The 13453-nt window shown below is 39.2% G+C and overlaps 2 protein-coding genes across 2 annotated transcripts in view; both read left to right on the top strand.

Annotated features, from left to right (window-relative positions):
* The first annotated feature begins 927 nt into the window (after positions 1 to 927).
* On the top strand, positions 928 to 6642 carry LOC137257979 (E3 ubiquitin-protein ligase TRIM56-like). Its single transcript, XM_067795504.1, has 3 exons — positions 928 to 957; positions 2801 to 3092; positions 4506 to 6642. Exons 2-3 carry the CDS (start codon positions 2801 to 2803, stop codon positions 6164 to 6166), a joined length of 1953 nt encoding a protein of 650 aa, XP_067651605.1. The 5' UTR covers positions 928 to 957; the 3' UTR covers positions 6167 to 6642.
* A 1657-nt stretch (positions 6643 to 8299) lies between these two features.
* Positions 8300 to 13453, top strand: part of LOC137257400 (metalloprotease mig-17-like) — a 58206-nt gene continuing 53052 nt past the window's right edge. The window contains exon 1 of the mRNA XM_067794732.1: positions 8300 to 8413. Within this exon, the coding sequence (XP_067650833.1) occupies positions 8300 to 8413 (114 nt within the window). The remainder of the gene's footprint in view (positions 8414 to 13453) is intronic.

The raw sequence follows: 13453 nt of genomic DNA, 5'->3' as shown, positions 1-13453 counted from the left end.
CGCAATACTCTGACCTCGCTCACTTTTTAACGCGTGATTTGATTGGTTTGCTACGATTCTTGACACTATGCAAGCCGGAGGCATTTTGTAGGTCATGGAAATCGGCGAGTAGTTTCAGATGCCCTCAATGGTCTAAGGGAAGTAACTCTCCCATAACGATATAGAAGCATAATAAAATCCATTCGTAGGTAACGTGTCAGTTGGTTTTATTCTCGACAAAGATGAGCGTTGTTCGTCTTTTAAACGTTGGTTTACGATTTAGATATTAAGGAAAGTTTTGTTTGGACAGTGAAATTGTTTCATGTATTATATTTGCACATACGTGGAGAGCTGAAAATAAAAAAAACCCAACCAAACAAACAAACAAACAAAAAACAAAAACAAAAAAAAACAAAAACAAAACAAAACAAGCAAAAAAAATAAAAATAAAAATAAAAACAGTTTCAGGTAATTATAATGTGATATAAAAATCATAACTATATGACCGTGAACGTCAGCGACATAATCTGAGATATCTGTATCAGATAACCGTTTAGTCCGTTTAGGCATCGAGTCATGGCGTCACCGGCGAATACTCCCCGTACATGTATTCTTTAGAAGTGTAAAATTTGGGAATTTGATTACGAAAACAAGATTGATGATTTTATCATCGGAATCGACCGATCATCGGAATTGATCAGACAACATGTGTCAGACAAAGGAAAGTTATTTAAAACTGACGAAAACACACACAAGAATATTTTTTTTCAAACGACACTCTTTTCATATACAAATCAAGCGAGAACTTACTCCTGCCATATAGATATTAAGCTTTTTAACCCATGTTTTAGTCGAGGAGTAAAAACTTAGATAGGGTAGATATTCCAACCAACATCAATCCTATCAGCAACGAAATTCATGCAGGTACAAATTACAGCGGGCATAGTTTACATCGACACCGGTCGTGATTGGGCTAGGGTAAGTCGGGTTGCGGATTGCTGACGAGACGTTCTCGTGTTCATATATTTCTACTGTGTTTTGAGATCTCATGCACAACGTACTGTTAATAAGTGTCGCAGGATTGAAATGAAGTGTTTACAAATGCATAATTGTTGTTATGTATCTAACTGTCAAGTTTTTCGTTTCCAAGAAATGCCTGTCCTGTCCTAGTTTCGGTTTGATAACAGCTGATAGCAATACCGTCATTGCCTGTCTGTTATCTAGAGTGATGCCTATTCACACCAGCTATACACGGCTCGGTGGCCAGATATGTACTATAGTGATGTTATATATTTATGCACACAAACGTGCATCTATATGCAAAGCCTGAGTGAGTGAAGCAAAATGTGATATTGCACCGGCATTGTTGCAGTCATTAACCCCCCTCACGAAAATGTGTACAAAATTGATGACCCTCCTACCTCCCATGATCTAAATAGGTGGACCCCCACCCCCCTCCCTCCTTCCCTTGAATCATCACCACACCACACCACACACACCCAGCCATTATAATGATACATTCCAAATGAGGATTTCATGTACACATTTTAACTTGAATATATAATCATTTTAACAATACTGATTACACCATTGTGAACACTACTAGAACAAAATTATATATTTTATGACTTAAAATTGGGCTATAACACGACTTGGCTGACACGTGTGATCGCGTCCCAATTGACTATATCAATGATCATGATGTTGATCTCTGGATTGTCTGGTCCAGACAGAATTATGTACTGCCAACAGCCCAACATAGCGAAATGTGACGTCGCATTGGCATTGTTTCAGTCATACAGCCACTTACCCCCCGTCCCCCCATCGATGATTTAACCCCCCTCCAGAACGTGTACAAAACTGATGACCCTACCTCCCCAGAACAAAATGGACCCCACCCCACTCTCTCCCTCCCTTAAAATCCCCCAGCCACATAGTGAACGGTCCCTTACAATGACACATTCCAAATAAGGATTTCATGTATACATTTTAACGTGAACATATCATTTTAACAATACTGTTTACAACACTGTGAACAAGATTGGATCATAAAACAATAAATAATTTATTTTATGATTTAAAAATGGGCCATAACACGATTTGCTGACACGTTTCATCGTGTCCCAATTGAATATCAATGATTAAGATGTTATCACTGGATAGTCTGGTCCAGACACAATCATGTACTGCAAACAACCGAATGTTGCGAAATGCAACGTTAAGCAACGAACAGTGTTTTGAGCAGGACAATTAATAACTGAGTTGATATATATCGTAACATCGACAAATATTTCAGCCATATCTTGAAGAGAACAATTTATCAAAAAGTGATACTAAAGCTCCGTGGGTATCACAAATATACTACGCATCACAAGTTTCGACTCACTGGTGTAAGTGTAGCCATTTACTTCAGTCTACCGTTCCTAACTGGATTTAGCAAAATATTGCATTATGTTTACAGATACTTTGTACACGCGGACAGACGTAGTGTAAAGAATGGAGTATATATTGAAGAACCTTAACAGAATTTTACACCTAAACGCAGCTGACAACAGATACAATCATCACCCGATGGTGTGACAATTATATACATTCCGTTCTCCGGACACTTGAAGGACATGTAAAGATGTAAAGAAACGATCCGGAAACCTAACTGATACTTAAGTTTTCAGTTTGTTTCCGTTAGGTCCGGAAACGAAGTTTTTGTGCTATGGTGGTGTGTTTGTCCGTAAAATGTATATCACAGTATATATGCGATACAGTAACACTGAAATTCGCCATAGGATCATCTTATAACGTCACACACCTGATTCTGATGCAGATGGCGGCTGCAGTCAAACTGACTGACGAGTTCTTGCGATGCACCATATGCACCGAGGTCCTACAGAAGCCATGCACACTTGTCTGTTATCACTCCTTCTGTCGAAAATGTGTCGTGAGCTACACCAAAACCAAACCAGAAGCCATCAGTGCCAAGTCTCTTCTCTGTCCTATCTGCAGCAGGATGACGAAAGTGTCTGATCCTGACAAACCAGTGGCGGAATGGGCGGATGGTATCAAGCCAAGCTTTGTTATCCAAGGACTGTTGGACTCTTTTGGCCCGGGGTCTAAAGGTGAGGGTTCAACATAGCTCATTACATATCAGTGACAAATAATATCATGTGTAACCTGATATGATAACGTAAATAAAGCTGGTCCTTTTTATAGTGAACCAGAAAAGTCGAACAAAACCATCAATGCAACAGAAAGGATATATAATTATTATCCCCCATCTGTCCGCTAAAACCTGATATCATCTTCATTATATATAGTGTGTTTTGGGGTGTATCCAGTATGGTACAGGGGACCATATCTTTGTAGATGTTTCAAAAATAGATATTTCTTTTAATAATTTATTTGTTATAATCCATTACCCTTCTGACACAATGGCGATGGTCAAATACCGGAGGTCTGCTTGTGACGAACATTTATACTGACTTCACGTTTCATAGAACATCCGAACAAGGCCTAGATGGTTAGTGGCTGTTTTGTATCAAGACGTGTTGGTCGGTAGGGCACCGTGACGTATTTACTTTTTTTTTTCATTTGCCATTCATAAGTTACTGGTGATATTCAGGCAGATTAGATATCATTACGCAGTTGTAATTTATATTTTATTATTTTATATATTTTTTCACTTTTTTTCTAGCCAGTGTGAAATAACGTTTTAAATGCGGTGTCTTTTAGGTCTGTTACATATGTTTTATGGCAGTATGTAATTTAGAACGACATGACACAGAAACAACCCATTCTTATTATTAATAATTATATATCCTACCAAGGATAACATCCGGATTAGAGGCGGTATTTAAGAAAGCATACTTGTACCCCAAGTATGTCGATTGATGCGCGTACAGTTGATCATTAGGTGGTTTGGTCCAAGCTCGATTCTTTAGAGATCACCACAATATAACTGTAGTATTGATGAGTGTGGCGTTAGATAATTATTGTTCACTGTTTTCTACATTAGTATGCATTGTAGTTCTTCGCCAAATACCTCACGCATATGTCACTATTATTACCTCGTCCGTTTTACTTGCTTGATGTACAGTGAGACCTTGTTAATCCGGGCGGTTTTAAGCAAATTTGTCCTGATTGCGAATCGTCCGGACCAGTGAATCAAGTTCAAGCAAGAGTTGCTTCCCGTTACTATTACAAAAACGACACGACTCTGGATAAAACAAATAAGCATTTAATGTAAAAGGTTTTAAAACTGGCAAGCACAACAATTCCGGACTGTAAAGCAATGTACTGTTCATTTTACTGATTACAGCTATTTAGCAGCCGGTTTCGGAAACCGAATTTCCGGATTATCGAGGAAAATTAAACAGGCATAGATTGGTAACAAGCTGAAATCGTATGGGAGGGACTATCAGCGTCAGGACTAACGAGGTTTCACTGTATTTCATTGTGCTCATTTACGTAGATTCTTCTAACACCAACCAGTCAGATGTGTGGCCGAGACTCGTCTGTCTTCGTTTTTTCAGACATGACTAACTGCCAGTATTGCAAGGAATTAGGGGAGACGACTCCAGCTGTTTCCTGGTGCTCCATTTGTGATGACGTAATCTGTGAAAATTGTACAAAAGTTCACAAACGAATCCCAGCGACACGAAACCATGATGTTGTCGTCTTTACAGGGGATACAAAACACGTACAGAGGCGGAAAGTAATGTGTGACGAGCACAGAAACGAATGCCTCGAATTTGTTTGCAAAGACTGTAAAACGTTGATTTGTCAAAAGTGCTTCATAGTCTCCCACAGGAAATGTTCATCTGTTGTGACAATTGAGTCAGAGTTTACCGAGGTCAAGACAAAACTGAGGACAAGAAAGAAGTTGTTGCTTACAGAAAAACAAAGGAGGAAGAAAGGAGTCCGCAAACAGAAACGAAGACTCAATGAGGTCAAAGAATCATCGTCAGAACTGGAGTCAGTGATTCGGTCTTCCTGTGACATGGCAAGAGAAAAGATTAAACAGAAGGAGAACACACTCATAAACAAACTGAAAGAAGCTACAGAAATTCACATTGGACAGCTTCAATCTGACATCAAAACGAGAGAAATGTCAATCCAGATGTGCCAGCAGGAGGCTGAACTGATAGACAATGGTCTGGAGAATGAGTGTCAGGTGGACATGTACCGAATGTGTCAGTGGTTTGAGGAGGAGCGTCGAGAGGAAGAAGTACGCAACGAGACTGTGGACAAAATCATTTTGGAGCAGGATATGGACAAACTTGTCAACATCCTAGAACATCTACCACTAGGTGACATTGAGGTTGTGTACAAAGGTAATAAGACGCGGGGTGATGGTGTTTTTGATTTCATGGCAACGCCAGTCTTGCATGATACAATAAACATTAGTTCACCATCTGACCACTCGTCACCCGCACCCTTGGACGTAATGGTGATGGTGGTCAACAATACGCATACACTGGTGGTAACAGATGATAACAATGGCAGTATAAAATCTTTCTACAATCGGAATAATCAGGCATGTCAAAGTAACCTACATGTTGGAGGTCGGCCATTCAATATTGCGAAATTGTCACACAATCAGGTGATTGTATCTGTTGTCAGTGAACGCAAACTTGTAAAGCTTAGTGTCACTCCAGACATAGTGCTTCTCTCAACGCTCAACACAAGCAGAGATTACTATGGTTTGACTGCTTTGACTTTGTCAACACTAGCTGCCGGGTCTCAGTCACCTCCGTGTGTGGATATAATTGATACGACGGGGAACGTCCTCAGGACTTTTTTTTCAATGCCGATGTTAGAGTGGCTGCCACTGCCCTGCTTCCTCTCAACGATGAAGACAGGGAACATCCTTGTGTCTGATGAAGGAACCCGGCGTATACTGTGTTTGACACCAGAAGGAGATGTCCTGTTCAACCTCACTGATACAGGAAATGAAGCTATTCAACTCCCTCTTGGCATCACAAGCACGAGCTCTGGTGACATCCTGGTTGCAGATCACAACAGTCACAGAATAATACATTTAACCGAATCGGGAACTTTTGTGAGAAACATACTGACATCAAAGGATGGTATAAAGTATCCACGGGGAATTTGTGTAGATCGACGTGGCCACCTCTACATATGTCATCGCACTGAAGGCACGGTGAAGGTGTTCTCCGATGAAAAAAAATAATCACAATTACCACGTCATGAATCAATAATAACATCATGGATGAGTCAATGCCCTGATGTAAATTTAAAACATTACTTTCATCATGTGGATATCTGGATTGTCAAATGAACTTCGGTGTCACTGCAGAACCTTGTCAGAGATTTACAGATATACACGTTAGTTGCATTGTTTAGTCATTGTACAAACTAGTCACTGCGAACAGCGAAAGATTGCAACAAAATAAATAAATGAATGAATGAATGAATAAGAGGAACATGCTCTGTGGATATAATGGACTTATAATAAACCTTATGCTGTCGATCATGGTATTTGACGAGTGCTTCCCACAAGACATCGTATCAAGAAACACTTTGTTGTGTGTTGTGATACGATCAATGGATCAATGGACAGATAGAGAAACAATAGCACTTCCGTCTACAGTTGATGTGATGAGAGACACAGCCAAGGGGGATGACCAATAAAGGTCATAAATGTCATATACAGTAATTAATGGAAGTGACAAAGAGGAACAAGGTAGCTGACAAAACAATGTGAGTGTGTTTAGTGGGAGTGAGTTTAGTTTTACGTCGCACTTAGCAATATTCCAGCTATATGGCGACGGTCTGTAAATAATCGAGTCTGGACCAGACAGTCCAGTGATCAACAACATGAGCATCGATCTGCGCAATGGGGAACCGATGACGTGTCAACCAAGTCAGCTAGTCTGACCACCCGATCCCGTTAGTCGCCTCTTACGACAAGCATAGTCACCTTTTATGGCAAGCATGGGTTGCTGAAGGCCTATTCTACCCCGGGACCTTCACGGGTCACAAAACAATGTACTCTGAGGTAGTGATAAAGATCAAGATTGCAGATTGAATAATAATAACTAAATATAATATAGCCTGGCCACACAGGTTTTGGTCTGTAGAAATATTTGGACATGGATGTCCTGAAGTAGACACTATAACAATACTGTTATTTTTAATATAGCATTACACACGGGACACACGTTGTATCGGCGTTATCTTTAGGACGTATAATTAATTATAAGCGTTCCTGGCGGAACGGTAGATGTTTTGGGAACGGTAATAGTGTACTATTGGTACGTTCGTCCATCAATATCTTATGTACAAACTGGTAGCGTTTCCTTTGCATTACTGCAAGTTAAAATTTAAAGTCGTTTTGGCAATATTCCAGCCATATCATGACAAAAACAGTACATTCACAAATAGTTTTTAATGTTATAAAATCTGTCCCAGGAAAACAAGTAGGATATCACAGTTAGAGATATAATACTAGCAATAAACATAAAATTATATACCATATAGTACAATGCAAAAACAGACAACAGATCACCATCCACTAAAGGTTGATCACCATACTAAGGACCACGTAGACCTACATTGCCTATGCTGCCTGCATGGACCATAGGTGGACTTGCACCATCCCTTCAGCCATCGGTGACTGAATACAAATCTAGCCATAAATTAAAAGCACACATATTCTAAGATTACAAAAGTGGTAATTCAAGTATAAGTTTAATTTAAATGTATTGGGACTTACGTACCCTGTATTGAGGGCAATAATTTTATGGTACTTTAACTCTCACTGAGGGTATCGCCACTAACAATCTCAGTTACTGATCTAAATTACCAATCATACAAGAAAAGCTATTTACAAAACATATTAATGAAATTTTATCAGTTAATTCAATCACGTGTACATATTCAATGATAAAATGGTAATTAACCTTATGAACAAGACCCTTCCGTGTTTTAACATTGAAATATGTATTCCTTGTGATGGACACGATCAACATTGTGATTCTCTCATGGCAAGGCATACAAAACAGAGGATCATCACCTTTCAGCATGTATTCATGTGTAGCGGGAATGACCAATACGGCATCGTTTTGAAATAACTTCATCAATTCTGATGACTGACAATCCAAGTAGGTGTAACCAATATAGGGTTTTATTTCATGAAATTTATTTATTTACCATCGTCAGAATCATCGCCAGAGCTTCGGTCAGTCAGTGATTCGGTCTTCCTGTGACATGGCCAGATAAAAGATTTCATAGGAGAACACACTCATAAACAAACTGACAGAAGCCACAGAAATTCACATAGGACAGCTTCTATCTTGGAGAAATGTCAATCCAGATGTGCCAACAGGAGGCGGAGCTGATAGGCAAGGTCATGGAGACTGAGTGTCAGGTGGGCGTGAATCAAATGCGTCTGTTTGAGGAGGAACGTCAAGATGAGGTAGTACCCAACGAGACTGCGGACAAAAGAATATGACGTCTTAGGAAACCTACCACTGGGAGACACTGAAGTCATGCATAACGGCAATGAGATGCATAGCAATGGGGTGGTTGAGTTGATGGCAGCGTCTGTCCTACATTATTATAGAATTAAAGAAAACGAGGTATGAGTGCTTAAGAGAAATATTTCCGAGTTGAAATATTGTTCACAGTGCCGTGTCTTGGCAAGCGACCGAACATTCTTTAAACGCGGGCCTATTGCCCGTATACACTCGCACCGAGTTGGTTATTCTATTTGTTACTCATAATGTAATTTTAAAAAAGGAATCAAAACAATTGTTTTGTTAGTGACGACAGGTAGTTGCTTTGACCGGTAGACCAAGAACATCAGGTTACATTATGACATAAGGCGGGTACCCAACAACCCGTGACGTCATCAGCATTAAGATACAAAAGGTGAGGTTACACCTGAAATGAGTTGTCCTGGTACACTGATGCGCTTAACATTAAAATGATAATAAACCCCACCCGCCGACAGGACTTGGAAACGGAAGACCACTATGGAAAATAGTATCTCGTAAAGTCGCTTTAAAAACTTAAAATAATTTTAATGTAATAGTTTTTTCAAACATTACTAGTTTGATGAAAATGATCATGCAAATTCATTACACTTAATAACAGCTTAAACGTTATGTAATCAGTGCGCCGGAGTGAGTGAGTGAGTTCATATTTAACGTCACATCGGCAATATCTCAGCCATATCGTGACGAGAACATTCAACAATGAAAACGAGCATATATACATCATAAAAACCTGTCGACGAAGGACAGTAAAACAACTAGAATATCACAATTTCAATTAAAACTAGCATGGAAAGTTAAAACTAATAGCACTATTTAGACAATACAGTATAAAAACAGACTATAGATCGCCAACAAAAGAAGGTAGATCACCACACTAGGAACCATGGGGACTTACAGTACCTTTGCTACCTACATGGATTTACACCATCCCTTCAGCTGCTGGCGATTGTATGAAAAGTTAGCCGAAATTAAAATCACATGAATACTACGATTAAAATCCTGGTAGACCTAAATTTACTGTGAATAGTTGTGGACTTGCGTACCCTCTCAGGAGGACAATAATTTTACAATACTTCAACCCCCTTTGAGGGTACAGCCACCAACAATTCAAGTTACTAATCCAAACTACCAATCATTAAAATACATCTATTTACACAACATAACATTCAAAATTCCATCAAAAAATCAATTTCTTTTAAAAAACCTATAATTAAATATGAATTAACGCTGGTAAAAAGATCCTTCATTGTATTAACTGTAAAATATTTATCCCTTGTGATGGAGAATTCAACACAGTCAAGCAGAATATGCTTGACCGTGACTCTCTCATCACAAGGGATACAAAACGGAGGATCCTCACCTTTCAACAGGTGCACATGAGTATATCTAGTATGGCCAATACGACATCGTCTTAAAATAACCTCTTCAAATCTGGACTGACAACCCAAGTTGGTGTAACCAATATACGGTTTTATTTCATGTAATTTATTTATACCTACTTGGGTGTCCATATACGATGGAGCCATAATCGACTTTTGAACGGACGAGTGATCGATATAGATGTAAGAGGGTAGTTTGGTCCCCTCCCCACTTTGAGTTGGAAACAACTTTCAACAGATCTAGTGCCATCAGTCATTTTGCTTTAAGGTATTTAATGTGCGATGAGAGGGTTAAATGAGAATCGAAAATTAAACCCAAGAACTTGGCCTCCTTTACAACTTTGATGGGAGTGCCATTTAAAGATAGTTCAGGGTCCTTATGCGGCTTATATTTTCTATAAATGTGTATACAATTAGTTTTGGACTTAGAAATTTTAAAACCGTTTTCAAGACACCATTTATTTATTTATTTTGTTTAAACACATCTGCAATTGCCGTTCAATAATATGCATATTTTTACTACGACAGGAGATATTAAAATAATCCACAAAGAGTGATCCATCAATTGAATCATTTACACCCTTGGATAAACTGTTGATTTTAATACTAAATAAAGTGACAGACAAAATACTGCCCTGCTTGTAATGATCAGACAGGGTTGAACCCACTCGGACTTGAAATTGTCTGTCTTTTAAAAACTCTGATATAAAAACAGGCAAACGGCCTCTCAACCCAAAATCACGTAAATCCTTCATAATGCCATGCTTCCAGGTCGTATCATAAGCTTTCTCGAGATCAAAGGAAATCGATACAGCGTGCTGTTTATTTACTATAGCATTTTTAACGAAGGATTCCAAACGTACCAAATGATCAATGGTACTACGATTTTTCCTGAAACCACACTGAATATTAGTGATCAGGTTATTGCTTTCAAGATACCAAGATAATCTGTTGTTCACCATACGTTCCATGGTTTTACAGACACCGCTAGGGAGAGATATCGGCCTGTAATTCGACGGATCTGTATGATCCCGGCCAGGTTTTGGTATTGGGACTATGGCATTACGCCACGGAGGAGGAAATTCCCCAGACGTCCATATTTGGTCAAATATATCTAAAAAAGCCATGAGACATAATTCAGGCAAGTGTTTCAATAGCTGAGAATGTATGTTGTCATCACCCGCTGCAGTGTCGTGAGCTTGCTCAAGAGCTGTATATAACTCATGTAATGAAAACACTTCAATATCTTCACCGTTATTGGAATCAAAATTAAGTTTTGCTTTTTCCTGCTGTTTCTGATACCTCTGAAACTCAGGACCATAATTTGCTGATGATGAGTTTTGGGCAAGAGTTTCGCCAATTTTATTTGTGGCAATTATTAAATTATCACTGTCTTTAAGATGGTTAACAGCCGATTTTGAACCTTTGCCTTTGATTCTCTGAACCATGTTCCACTCCTTTGACATGGGCGTGCGTGAATTTATTTTGGAAATATAGTTTCTCCAAGATTGCAGTTTGTTTTCTTTGAAGGTACGACGTGCCTTCGTATTTAGTGTTTTAAATTTATTTAAATTGTGGACAGTTGGGTGATGACGGAAATATTTCTTTGCCTTTTTCCTCTCTTTTCTAGCATTTTTGCAGTCTGCATTAAACCATGGTTTCCGTACATGTGGAGCTGTAGAGAACCTTGGTATACACTCATCAGCAATTTCAGTTAAAACGTCGGAAAACGCGTGAATAGGATCAGCCATATCCAAAAAACATTCGGGTCGTAGTTTAAATGTGCATAAAGTTTGAAATAAGGACCAATCTGCTTTGGAAAAAATCCATCTTGTGTAAGATGGCGAATCAGTTGAAAATATTTCTGATAGTATCGTTGGAAAGTGATCACTTCCACAGTGGTCATTGTGGACTGGCCATTCAAACTCATTGAGTGCAGTAAAGTCTCCAAGAGATAAATCCAGAGAAGAGTAGGTACCGGTTGCAGGATGCAGATAGGTGCTCGAACCATCATTGTATATACACAAATCATTATTGGAAATAAAATCTTCCAGTGTTTTATCCTTAGTGTTAGTATTTGTACCACTCCAGAGTGGATTATGGCCATTGAGATCTCCATTATAAAGCAAGGTTTCCGAAGTTGATCATAGAGAGCTTGAAGATGACACAGGTTAAGAGAGTGAGAAGGCGGAATATACAACGAACATATTGTAAATGCAATATGAAGAGTGAGTCTCACTGCAACGGCTTGAAGATTAGTTTTAATTGTTAGCGGGCTATGAATAACAGTTTGTTTAACGAGGATTGAAGATCCGCCACTGGGCCTGTCACCTGGAGGTGAGAAAGAGTGATATGCATTGAACCGACGGAGATTAAAATTATCTGTCTGTTTCAAATGATTTTCCTGCAGACAAAATCCTGATGGTGCCAGGTCTTGAACTAACATATGTAACTCATTAAAAGTTGTCTTTAATCCTCTACAGTTCCACTGCACTATAGTTCTGGAAGGCATTATCGTTTGGGTGGGTTGATTGGGGATCTAGCCCGCGCTTTCTTTGAAGGCGACAAGCTATGTGCCCTTGGATGGATGTGATCCGATACATCCATTTCCTCAAGTGATCCAAACTTGTTAAACAATTTGATTTTATTATCTGACCCCTTTGGTGCTCGATTTGATTTCGAAGTTTCTGGCCTTGTCTTGAATTTCAATTTCACAGTTTGTTTATCGTTTCTATCACTCTGTGAAGGAGTTGTAGTCGAAGGAGATACGGTCTCTTGCGTAGATTGAGCTGTAGCCGTCTGAGTAGACTGTTCTGAGATAGTCTGTGGAAGATCAGGAGAGATAGACTAATGAATATATGAATTTACCCATGTTAGGTCAGTCTGACACGAGCTTGACGAAGTTAGTACTGGCGTAGTTGTTCCTGTTGGTAAGGTTTCAGATGTTTTTGTGACAGGGGCGTACGTTTCAGTGTGCTCAGTAGATTGTACAATCTTTCTTGCTTCAGCGTAACTGACGTTCCTCGAAAATTTGATTTTGTTAAGTTCCATTTGCCTTTTCCAAACGGGACATTCTTTCGAAAAGGGTGAATGGTTTCCTGAACAGTTTGCACATTTTTTGTGAATACGGTCACAATCTTCGGTTACATGTGTATTCTCAGCACAGTGAGCCCATGTAACAGACAATGTGCAAGTATTAACACTATGTCCGTACTTTTGACACTTAAAGCAGCGCAGAGGATTTGGAATATATAAGTCAACATTCAGATTGCAGTAACCTGCTTTGAATGACTTTGGATGTGTTGGAGCTGAAAATGAAAACAGATATGTGTTGGTTTAGACAGTTTCATTTGTTTTCCGTGTTGTGACAGGTTTGACCAGCACCCACCACGAGGAGGTGGCCGTTCGCGGGTGCCCAGATTTGAAGAGGTTGTTTTACGACTATGTCGTATTGGCCACACAAGATATCCTCATGCATACCTATTCAAGGGTGAGGATCCTCCGTTTTATATCCCTTGTGATGAAAGAGCCACGGTCAAGCATATTCTGCTTGACTGTGTTGAATTCTCCATCATAAGG

Source organism: Haliotis asinina, chromosome 12, assembly GCF_037392515.1.
Source record: "Haliotis asinina isolate JCU_RB_2024 chromosome 12, JCU_Hal_asi_v2, whole genome shotgun sequence".
In the NCBI taxonomy this organism is placed as follows: Eukaryota; Metazoa; Mollusca; class Gastropoda; order Lepetellida; family Haliotidae; genus Haliotis; species Haliotis asinina.
The sequence above is the reverse complement of the archived record's forward strand: the minus strand, read 5'-3'. Positions and strand labels throughout refer to the sequence as shown.